The sequence below is a fragment of the Dipteris shenzhenensis genome, chromosome 25 (assembly GCF_047967505.1).
Source record: "Dipteris shenzhenensis isolate YYH24624 ecotype China chromosome 25, Dip_SZ_1.0, whole genome shotgun sequence".
Lineage (NCBI taxonomy): Eukaryota > Viridiplantae > Streptophyta > Polypodiopsida > Gleicheniales > Dipteridaceae > Dipteris > Dipteris shenzhenensis.
The window spans coordinates 19,147,945-19,160,368 of NC_141620.1; the positions used below are offsets into that span (position 1 = coordinate 19,147,945).

Below are 12,424 nucleotides of genomic sequence, written 5' to 3' on the forward strand. Positions count from 1 at the left end.
AAACCCCCAAAAACCCGATGATCGAGAACACCACGTATGAAATCCCATTTAATTCGATCATATGTCATATCAAAATCACATCCAAAGAGAACACACTTCTACCCAACAAAACATGCATAATCCAAGGATGACAATACATTCAATATATTTTCAATAAAATATCCCTCCCCATAATGAAACCAGTTTGATTCTGATCTACTACAAATCTACAAACTTCATGAATTATCACTGCCATTGCCTATGCTAGAATGTTATAGGACATATTCAACATGGTAATGGGCCTCTGATCACCTACTCTGATCCTATTCTGCCTCTTGGGAAAAAGCTTCATTAGCCCCACATTTAGATCCCGGATGCGAATCGAAGAAGATTTAATGGGGGATAATAGGTTGACTACAAAGGTGTGTTTTAACTCAAGTGCGGAGGAAAGAGTTTTGATAAGGGAGGATTCTTGGTGGTGGTTGTGGTTGGGAAACACTAGATCATGTGGTGGATTGGTTATGTAAACTAATGTGAGGGGTTCAGACAAAGAGGTGGACGTCCTTTGTAATTGCTTGACATCCTAGTTGGACAAATTAGAGAGAAAAACTTTACAGCACATGGCAAATACTTGGGCGACTCTATGAGGTCAAACACCAGCATGTCTGTTAGCCTTTTGAATGCGGGAAAAAACCTGTGAAACTCTGCCAATGCTTTCGATGAATCACATTTCTTGATCAAAGATATGTCGAGGATATGCCACATAACTGGGCCACTGAGTTGTGTGAACAGCACAAGCGGAGCCATCTTTCCCGTTAGGTGTGATGTGACCCAGCCTTAGGTGAGGACCGCCAAGGCCCCATCTGCCCAAGCCTCACTAGGGCTTGTGTTGGGCTAAGGCGCATACACACCGCCATGGTCTAGAAGTGACACAGTCGACTACATGGCGAGCGGTCCTGCATTTGCACCCCACTAGCATTATGTGCATTTAATTTTCATAAAAAAGAAATCCCCCGCCCAAGTGCTTGGGTAGGGGCTCTCGCTTGTCCCTGGAATTGAAAAGTGCAAACAGCGTCCCCGTACGAGGTGAGCGATCCATGGGGACCGAACGCAGGACCGAGTGGCACACGTTTTAGCCGCGTGAGGAGTGGCACACGGGTTTGAGGCTTTGGAAAGTTGTTCACACACACTAAAGTAAGGATTAAATTTTATGGATTCTTAAACTCTAGATTTACTTACTAAGTTACTACTTGTCCTTCTAACGGTTCTTGCCGTGTACTGATCCGTACACCGGGTCTTGCAAGCCAATCATGTGCTCTCAAGATTGCGTCACGCCCGCCTCTTTTTGCACTCAAGCTGATGCCCTCTTGCGTAAAAACCTCCTCTTCCAGGTTGTATTCACACTTATCTTATCATCTTCCAGCATCACCGACCTTACCTTCAAGATATTTGTTCGTTGAATTCTGCAGATAATCACATCATCCCTTTAATTTCTCTTGAACACCCAGTATTACATTTTGCCAATCATTATTTTCTCTCCCTTTGTTTGAAGCGCACACCTTAAAATTTCAGAAATGAAATTATTGGTAGGTGATAATAGAGTCAAAGAGTCTCTAAGAAAAGATAATGTAAGATTCGCTCTAGCCCATCATGCTAGGTAGAAGTTTCTGGGATTATTGAACATCAAGAAAAGAAAGCTGAAAAATATATAAATTAGATTAAATATTGTTGGAGGACCCATGAAAGAATAGATGTAGGATCCTCAAATCTATTTGCTTTGATACGACTGGATATCTGTTTTTTGTAAATGTTTAAAGAAGAGGTAACTAAGTCTACTTCCTTTCATACAACTGGATTTGTGTTCTATAAGACCAAAAAATAGCTAATCTATGTAATAAACCTTTTTTTTCAAAATAATTTTCTTTATACACTAGCATTCCAGAAGTGCAATCAAGGAAGGGACTCACTGATGACTATTTTGGTTCTTCTTTTGCTATAGAAACGAAAGATAAGGACAAATTTATGCCTTATTTTCTTCCCGATTTTTGTTTGTATACTACTCGTGCTATTTCAAATCGTCATCAACAAAATTTTGAGTGGTCCCAACCATGGATGTGGGTGTCTATGTGTACCTGCAAATAATACAAGTGGCTGCAAGACAAAATGTGGCATACAGTATTCAAGTCCAACACAAGCAGCCTTCTGTGCCATTTCAAAACCCACACACTGGCCAGCAGTCATGCAAGTTCCAGCCCCTCAAAACAGAGCAATTGATGAAAATGATAACAGGTTTCCGGGCTTGCCAGATATTGCTTGCCGAAATTTTGGCTCTTGCCCTGCTAGCTTTCTTTATACTGGTCAAAATCTTTCTACAGCTAACGGTATGGCATTTTAACTCTGTGTTAAACTCTCAAAGCAATAAAAGTAGTTCACATGAATAATCACATTGCTTTTATGTAGGCTTGAGAGTATGACGGCTAGGTGTTCATGTTTGGGTTAGCAAACGTCTCAAAAGCAAAAACGCAAAGGAATAATATATCTAACTTTTCCCCTTTGCTCATAGCAATGATGGCAGGCTTTTTTTCCAGTTCCATCCCTGGAAATACTTCAGATTTATTGAACTCATTATCACAGCTTGTTCTTGTAATTTCCTGGCCTTTTCTTTTCAAATTATTATCCTCGGGAAAACTTTTGCTTCTGCAAACTCACATTGGCACCTGTAATTTTCAATTGTAATATGTGACCTTCGTAATGCATAATATTGATAGGGGACAGAGTTCGGGATATCTTCTACTAATTATCTTGAGCCTGCCTTCTTGCCCGGTCGCCTTATACATATACTTCAAGCAAACTGTTCACAGCTCCTGTTTGATTGTAAGAACTGTTCCGATTTTTGTTAAGGTGTTAAATTTCCGGGGTGATTGTTAAGTAAATTCAAAGCTAATTTTAAATATTTCAATCTCATTCCTTTTAAAGACAACTCTCTTTATAAAAAACAATTCACATACGTCACATGAATATCCCAATCGCTTACATTATTGTCACAGCTGCAAGAGACTTCCCTTGTTTGGAGACTTTGTTGTTGTGGCGTGGCAACTATGCTTCTATAAATCAGGAGCTGTATCTTGGATATCGAAAAGGAAACCACAATGGTGTGATCAATGAGATATCTGCTGGTAAGTTGAGCATCATCTTCATTAACAGTTTTAGGATACTTAGACCTATATCTTCCTGATAAGATCTTATGAACTTTACAGCATTTGACTTTGGCAACACTGCCCCGGTAAAGCTTAATACCACTATCTGGTATAATGATACTCTTAGGATTCCTTCTGGAAATAAACCACCTGGGCTTGTTCGGATACCTCGATCTATGAATCTGGTAGGCTCTTTGGCATCATAATCACAGTATGTTTTGTTCATAAATATTCATCTATGATTTGTATTAAGGATGTTTTCTCGGGTCTCTGAATGATCATTCACTTTCATTTTACTTTGTTAATTAGGTCACTTAAACCTTCCTAGTACGTGGCTCTTAAAGAATTTAAATCAAAACAAGAAGAATGTTTCCACCTTTTGGGATACTTAGGACATGTATTCTTCTATTTATTGTTGCAATATCATGGTGAAGTAAAATATGCTCTGGGCTGAATTTTCCTCATTCCCTATCAGTATTGTCTTAAATTATCATGAGGCAACTCAAAGAATCAACTTATCTCCTATAGCTTCACATGTAGAGGACCTGGCTAGCATCCTGAGCTTTTGGTAAAACTCAGCTTCTATAGAGATCATTGCCTGCAGATCTCAGAGGACAGTTTTATTGATCCCTCAAGCTATACCTGGATCCATCTCCCACATGCCTTGAGGATCTCGATTGGGTAGTTCTGAGTGTCATCTCACTGACTACGTATTGAGATGAGATGAGCAGAGGGCATCCCACATGAGGGACAGATCTGCAGCCTATGCGACATGCAGGATATTGATTTAGATGAGCACTTAGCATTCAAATGCCCCTTGTACTATGAGATTGGAGGACACCACCATTGTCTATTCAAGAGCGGGTTTGCACCACTCTCAATTTCCTTCATCCATTCCAATTAGCGATGCGTGGTGACCCACTCGAGGCCTAGCGACCTAGAGATCGATTCAAGAGCGGGTTTGCACCACTCTCAATTTCCTTCATCCATTCCAATTAGCGATGCGTGGTGACCGACTCGAGGCCTAGCCCTCTACACTCTCTAGGCCTAGCGACCTAGAGAGTGTAGAGGGCAGAGTAGGAGGGCCATTTAAGCCCTGTCAGAGGATGATCATAGATTTCATCCACTCAGGAGACCCTGACAATAGGCCGCAAGGGGGACGACACAATTGGGATTCAAAGAGCCCAACATGAGAGTATCATTGTCATGTTGACCTAGGCATGAGTACCACAGACGTCTCCTCCTTACTCTCTAACTTGAACGACGAGGGGACTGACGATGTCGCTTGCAAGATGGTGAGCTACCATTAAGAGACCACAGATGAGGGGAGAGGGACCCAAGCAAGCTGTCCAAATTGAGCATCAGTAGCAACCCGTTACTGACATCCTTTCTTAACTATGCCAAAGTTCACCAAAGCCACTGTCAGCAGTGGGGTCCATCTCTTCTATCCTGAGCTGGCAGATGGAGTCAGTCCCCTAGGCTGCATACAAAGGTTTCACTAATTTCCCTGCAAGGATGCCCTGGTCCATGGCTCTCATGTGGACAGTTATCCTAGCCTACATGTGTCCTCCTGCAAAGACATTGTGGTGTACTTCACTTATACTTTGTTTCTTCTTGTCTCATGACATCAGCCTTGGAGTGGATGCCCATGCCCGGTTTAGTGGTTCCATCCTTTAGTTTTAATTATATTTGGTTTTCTTCAGTCTCATAGACTTCTGGAAAAATAGCTTATTCTATTTAATGGATTGCAGCTATTGAGAAAGGCTTGGTAAAGACTATGTTTGGTATTGGAAATATATTCAAAACATATATGTCTCCCTGTTTGAGGCACGGAAGGTCAACATTTAACATTGCTGATTTATTGGTTAGGGATGAGGTTGAGGCTGATTTATTAGTTAGGGATGAGATGAAGGTTATTATGTGTCTAGGATATGAGTGAAAGAAAGAAATAAGTTTATTAAAATCTTTGAAGGATCATGAGGGTAGATCTGTCCATCGTTCTGAGCTTCATAAGTGGTCAAGTGTCTTCGCCTTTCCCACTCTCCAGGCTGTCTCACAGATGAGATTGACCCCCATCTTGTCGAACAAGACTTTGGCATCTGCCATTGGAGTGTCTCCCACTGCGAGGCCTCTAACCATCGGAGTGTCTCCCATTGTGGGGGGAGGGAGGGAGGGAGTGAGGGAGGGGAGAGAGAGAGAGAGAGAGAGAAATAAAGAAAGAAAGTTTATTAAAGTCTTCGGAAGACCGATGGGTCTATGAGACTGTGAAAAACCTGGTACAAACGAGCTGTGGTGGTGGAGCTACTAAACGAGCATCCACACCAATGCAAAATGCAAAAAATTCAGAATGGTAGTACTAAGTCCTAAGTACAACATAGTCATGGTGGTGGTTGACTATATATCAATCTCATCATCAGGACATTAGGGTGGATGAGGCAATGGGGGCATGAAATCGGTGATAGAGTGTTGTCGGCCACTCATGGGTGCAGCCGTGGCATGTCTCCTGATCATAGCTCTGCATCTAACTAGGGCTACTGTGACCCATCGGTCGGGCTCCGGCTCTAAACAGGGAGGGGATGTCCCCAAGTGTGATATGTGTGTCAACCCTCTGTCTGAGTTGTCGGGTCATTGGCTTCAGGTCCCGGTCATGTCAAGGCCTCATCTCGTGGGGGTCCATGTGATCTGGCTGAAAAAACTCCGTGATAGAGCTCTGAGAGGGATCAGCTAAGGAAAAAGTCTGCTCCTGTCTCCGTGCTTGAAGTATCCTCTCGCGGTGTCTGAGTACCTCATGAATGAAACCTGCCAAACATCGCCAGTGTGGGTAGGAGAGGAATCCGGCCAAAATCCCATAGCTATCTCTGAAGAGGCAGTAGAAATGCCCTCGGATCTCATAGTCAACAGGACATCTGAAGATGAATTGCTCCTCTGTCTCAACCTCCTGCATGTCACATAATGTGCATAGGCGCCTGTCCCTGGGTAGTCACTCTGCTCTGCCGCTCTCGATATGAAGTCTATGTGAAGAGACCTGTAACTGCCCAATAGAGACCTCAATGAGTGGGGTAAGTAGATCTACGTGTATCCTAGGGGATCAATGAAACCCTCAGCTGTGATATGTAAGAAGTAATCTCTATAGAAGCTAAGCTTCACTGGGAGTTCACTTGGTCCCAACCAGGTCTGAAATGTGTGCAGCTGTAAGAGATCCTCACGGATAACCTGGTTGACCTCGTGTGATAGGAGGAGAGAAAACGGAGCATCCATGCTGTATTGGAAGGGAGGTAGTCTATCCATGTGGAGCCCCAGTCGCTTAAACCATCTCTCTGTGCGTGCATACCATCATCTCTGGTCCTCTCCTGCTGCAAGTGCCATAGAAGAGGACAGTGCTAGCCATGGTAGCCTGCTACGCCCAGAGGTATAATCCCCATACTCCCTGACTCGGTATAGATACATGATGACCTGAAATGCAGCATCTAGCTGTAGTGAGGGTAACCAAAACTCAGCGTGAATGATTTGGTGAGGAACGGATGACTTACCACGAATCATCCATGATAACATGAGAACTTGTAGTTGCTCCACACAGGCCCACTCTGTATCTAACAAATCTGGCCCCCAACAAAGGCTGTCGTACATTCCTGCTAGACGGACGAAGGAGTCAAAAAGCAACCTCTTGGTCCGTGGATCCTGAAAGTGCGAGCGGAAGCACTGCCTCTCTAGTCTGGCCAATGAAGCATATCCTCTGCTCAAGCGTGCTTGCATCGCGGGTCTCATAGTGAAGACGGGGCCGAAAAAGACAACCCCAAGATAAGTGTATGATGAAACTGTCTCAACAGGTGACCCATCAAATGTGAACTTCTCCTAGCGCATGATGGCTCGAGATGTATTAAAGATCATAACCTTGGTTTTACTCAAGTTGACCTTCAAATTATGAGACTTACTAAAGGACTGTAGTGCATCAAGGTATCTCTGGAGCCCCTCTGCTGAGGAAGACAAGAGAGCCATGTCATCTGCGTAAAGCGATATCCAGATCAGCGTGCCCGCAAGAGAGTAGCCTACCCCGCTGTGTTTGCATCACTGTCTCAAGCTCGTCAATGTAGAGACCAAACAAGGTAGGTGATAATGGACACCCTTGTTTGACCCCAATAGTTCTCATGATCTCGTCTGTCCACCCAGATCCTGTCCGGACTCTGCTGGAAAAGTGCCACGACAACCCAAATGATCTCTTGGTCATAATTCAAACCCTGTAGGTGCCGTATGAGGCGGGCTCTATGAACCGTGTCAAATGCCTTGCAGAAATTCACAAAGCAACAATAAATCCTCTGCTTCTGTGCCCTTGCCTCCTCGATGACACATCTGAGCATGAGAATGTGGTCCATGGTTCCATGATCACACCGAAATTTGGCTTGTCCTGCTGTCCTCGACACTCCACAAATCAGCTGATCTCAGAATCAAGTATTGATGCATAAATCTTGGACATGACATGTCCAATCATAATCGTCCTCTAGTTCTCCGGCCTCATGGGATCCCCTGCCTTGTGGATGGGTGAGATAGTGTCAATAGTCCAGGTGCATGGAAACCCTAAACAAACAGCTTCATTAAAGAGCTTTGCTAAGATCGGGGCTAGGAGGTTAATCCCATATGCAATGAACTCAGTGCATAGTCCTCATGATCCTTCGCTCGGCCATTATGAGGTTTCATTCTTTACCCCCCCGAGTGAAGAGGGTGCAAGATGTGGGGCGTGGCATATGTGAGAGGTTAGCGATTGGTTGATTTGGGATGTCATAAAGTGTGCGTGCATAATCATACCGTTCCTCTAGAAATCTCTGCCAATAGTCCTTGGAGTTGTTACTAAATAAAATGTTCAGTAGCTCCTTATTCCAACGAACGACCTTTCTGCATACCAATTGACGATACTTGTGTAGCGTCTTTGGTTCACTCGGAAGACTGTTTTTGGTTTCGAATCTGAGCAGATGGTGTAAAGCCTTACACTCTCCCAAGGGGTGGTGGGCGGGTAGAGCGGGTGGTGTGAGGAAAAGCGTGGAGGGTAGCCTCATGTAGTGAGCAGGTGAAGGGGGAGGAGTGGAGAGAGAGAGGCATGATGATAGAGAGAGGTGATGGGGTGGGGAAGGAGAGAGGTGATGGGGTGGAGAAAGTACTTGGAAGAGAGAGGTGATTGTAAGAGGGAGTCAAAGGAACCGCTTCTCACCACCGAAGCTAGAGGACACAACTTGACCTCTTGCATCCACCACCAAGCCTAGAGTACACCGAACCTCCTTGTCCATCTTCACCGAAGCTAGAGGACACTGAGCACAAAAGGTTGTGCACCGGAGAGAGAAGGTGGTTGTGCCCCAGGAGAGAGAAGGTGGTTGTGCTCCAGGAGAGACAAGGTGGTTATGCACAGGAGAAAGAAGGTGGTTGTGCACTAGGAGAGAGAAGGTGGTTATGCACTAAGAGAGAGGTGGTTGTGCACAAGAGAGAGGTGGTTGTGCACCAGGAGAGAGAAGGTGGTTGTGCACCAGGAGAGAGAAAGTTCCTATGCAATAGGAGAGAGAAGGCGGTTGTACACAAGAGAGAGAAGGTGGTTGTGCACCAGGAGAGAGAAGGTGGTTGTGCACCAAGAGAGAACGTTCTTATGCAACAGAAGAGAGAAGGTGGTTGTGCACATGAGAGAAAAGGTGGTTGTGCACCAAGAGAGTGAAGGTGGTTGTGCACCAGGAGAGAGAAAGGGGTTGTGCACAGAAGAGAGAAGGTGGTTGTGCACCAGGAGAGAGAAGGTGGTTGTTTACAGGAGAGAGAAGGTGGTTGTGTACCAGGAGAGAGGTGGTTGTGCACCAAGAGAGTGAAGGTGGTTGTGCACCAGGAGAGAGAAGATGGTTGTGCACCAGGAGAGAGAAAGTTCCTTTGCAGCAGGAGAGAGAAGGGGGTTGTGCACAGGAGAGAAAGAAAGAAAGAAAGAAATTTTATTAGACTCTTTGGAAGACGGATGGGTCTATGAGACTGAAAGAAAACCTGATACAAATCACAGTAAGGGTGGAGCTACTGAAACAAGCATCATCACCCGTGCTGAATCCTAAGTTTGATCATACATAATCAAATACATTTGGATGTAACAATGGAAAGAAAAGGATTGGAGCGGAGCGGAATCCTCCGTATGTCATGTCCCCTTGGCTGGTGCATAGCCGATGATGGGACATTGGTGCCCGTCAAGAGGTGTCGTGCGTCTCGATCTTCTGGACGAGGCTCGACGCAAGACCAGAGCCATCGTGACTCTCGTGGGACGTATCTCGGCTCTAAACAATGACGGGAGGTCCCCTAGAGTGATCTGTGTGTTCCCTCGATGTCTCGTGTGTCGTGCTGCGATCGTCGGGTCGGGGTCTCTGTCACGTCGGCGACTAGAGATTGGACGATCAATGTCACTCGACGGGAAGAACTCTGTGATCCTGCTCTGAGAGGTATCTAATGATGTGGCCAAGCCGCGTTGCCTTAGTAAGTACTCTCTATGTCGGATTTCCTCGTGAATGAAGGCCGCGGGGCATCTCTGATTTGGGTAGGCGAGGAATCTGGAAAGGAAGCCCGGAGCCGTCTCTGAAGAGGCAGTGGTAGCGACCTCGGATCTCGTAGTACATTGGGCACTTGAAAATAAAATGCTCCTTCAACTCAAGCTCCTGACAGTCGCACAATATGCATAAGCGATGCTCCCTAGGAATCCCTCTGCTCTGCCGCTCTCTATGCGGAGGTGGTGTGATGATACCCGAAACTGTCAGATGGAGATCCGTAGTGAGTGAGGCATATGAAGCTCAGTGTACCCCGGTGGTGTGATGAATCCCTCCTTCGAAATGCGAAGACAGTAATCTCTGTAGAAACTCAGCTTCACTGGAAGCTCCCTCGGCTCCAACCAGGTCCTAAAGGTGTGTAGCTGCAGGAGATCCTCTCGAATGACGTGGTTGGTATGTGGCCCAATCGGGATGGTGGGTGGGAGTACCGGAGGGGCATCTAAACTGTACTGAAAAGGAGGTATCCTATCGATGTGGAACCCTAGTCTCACAAACCATCTGTGAGTCCGTGCATACCAGCATCGCTCGTCTCCCTCTGTTGCCAACCTCATGGAGGAATCAAGAGCCAACCACGGCAACCTCTGTCTCCCTGATGTGCAATCCCCATATGATCTAACCCGGTGTAGATATGTGATGGTCTGAAAGGCTGCATCTAGCTGGAGTGGATAGGCACCAAACTCGGCCTGAATGATGTGATGTGGTACAGATGGTTTCCTTCGATCATCTGTGAGAGCATGAGGATCTGCAAGTGCTCCACCCGTGTCCACTCTATCTCTGACATGTCAGGTCCTGAACAAGGGCTGCCATACATACCGGCTGGTTGGACTAAGGAGTCCAAGAGAAGAGCCTTGGTCCGAGGGTCCTGGAAGTGGGAGTGAAAGCATTGTCTCTCTAACCGAGCCAGTGAGGCGTATCCCTTGCTCAGTCTGGCCTGCATCGTTGGTCTCATCGTGAAGATCGGGCGGGAGAAGATGACTCCCAAGTAAGTATATGAGGATACGATCTCAAGTGGTGACCCACCCAAAGTAAAAGTAAACTGTTTCCGTTGCATGTTTGCTCGAGAGGTGTTAAAGATCATGACCTTGGTCTTGCCAAGGTTGACCTCCAAATCATGGGATAAAGAAAAAGCCTGCAGTGCATCCAGGTGTCGCTGGAGCCCCTCGGGTGTGGACGACAAGAGTGCCACGTCATTTGCATAAAGAAGAATCCTGATGATGATCCCGGCAAGTGAGCAAGTGGTCCCTCCGAACGTCCCCATGAAAGTCTCAAGCTCATCGATGTAGAGGCCAAACAGGGTCGGTGATAAGGAACAACCCTGTTTGACCCCTATGGTACTCAGGATCTCATCTGTCCAACCTGCGCCTGTACGAACTCGGCCTGAGACACTCATACAGTGCCATGACTGCCCAGATGATCTCCTGATCAAATCCCAGTGTCTATAGGCGTGTGATAAGACGAGCTCGAGGTACTGTGTCAAAGGCTTTGTGGAAATCCACAAAGCAACAATATACCCTCTCCTTCCGTGATTTGGCCTCCTCAATGACACTCCTGAGTGTGAGTATGTGATCCATAGTCCCATGGTCTCGCCTGAAACCGGCCTGACCCTTTGCTTTGAGCCCTCTCATCTCTGCGAACAGGCTGACCGATGCATCCAATACAACTACATAGATCTTGGACATCACATGTCCAATCATGATAGTCCTGTAGTTACTCCGGTCCATGGGATCCCCTACTTTGTGGACGGGGGTGATGGTGTTGAGTGTCCAAGTGTGGGGGAAGCCAAGGCAAACAGCGTCATTGAATAGCTTTGCTAGGATCGGGGCTAACGTGTCGATCCCATATGCGATAAACTCAGTGCATAGCCCCTCGTGATCCTTAACTCGGTCATTGTGTAGTTTCAATGTCCCGTCCTTGACTCCCCCTCTGGTGAACAACGTGCAAGTGGTGGGACGAGGTGTGTGTATGAGGTCTGGAGTGGGCTGGTGTGGGACATCATATAGATGGTGTGCATATGTGTGCCAGACTCTCGTGTCGGTGAGGGGTGATGGGGACCTATGCTCAAGGAATCTCCGCAAAAAATCCTTAGAGTTGTTGCTGTACAAGATGTGCAGCAGCTCCTCCTCATTTTGACGAAGAAAAGCTTGCTTCTTCCGACGTACGAGACGTCGGTACTTGTGTATCATGTCTGGTGTGTTCGGGAGGTGACATCTGGTTTCAAGTCGGAGCTGTCGGCGATAAGCCTTGCACTCCGCATCGTACCAATTGTTGCAGGGTATAGAATCAAGAGGTGGTGGTCTAGTGGACCGTGTGGTGTGGGGAAAGATTTGGAGGGCAGCCTTGTGGAGTGTGCGACTAATCAGGGCAGCACGGTCCTCTATGAGTGGTATGTGATCGATGTAGGTTAGGAGTCTGTTTAGGCATCCAGAGTAGGCCGGTGAGAGGCTGTGATCAAAGTGTATGTCATGGTAGGTGTCGTGCTTCCTATGTGGTGTGTGTGGTGTGGCTAAGCATGGGGTGGCGATAGTGAAGAATAGGTATGTGTGATCAACTCCTGGAGGGAGTGGTGCTACGGTGAAGTCGGTGATACATGAAGTGAAGGTAGGGGATCCCATGATGTAATCTACTACACTAGTGCCCCCCTCGTGTGGGAAGCAAGTAAAACCACTTGAGGAGGGCCATAGGTCGAGCCCGTTGTAGATG

The 12,424-nt window shown here is 46.3% G+C and overlaps 1 protein-coding gene across 1 annotated transcript in view; it reads left to right on the plus strand.

Moving 5' to 3' along the window:
* Positions 1–1,257: 1,257 nt before the first annotated feature.
* LOC147885555 (ABC transporter A family member 8-like) overlaps positions 1,258–12,424 on the plus strand; it is a 100,234-nt gene continuing 89,067 nt past the window's right edge. The window contains exons 1-5 of the mRNA XM_087396092.1: positions 1,258–1,370; positions 1,979–2,360; positions 2,543–2,698; positions 3,027–3,155; positions 3,237–3,361. Coding sequence (XP_087252218.1) covers positions 1,290–1,370; positions 1,979–2,360; positions 2,543–2,698; positions 3,027–3,155; positions 3,237–3,361 — 873 coding nt within the window. The 5' untranslated portion in view covers positions 1,258–1,289. The remainder of the gene's footprint in view (positions 1,371–1,978; positions 2,361–2,542; positions 2,699–3,026; positions 3,156–3,236; positions 3,362–12,424) is intronic.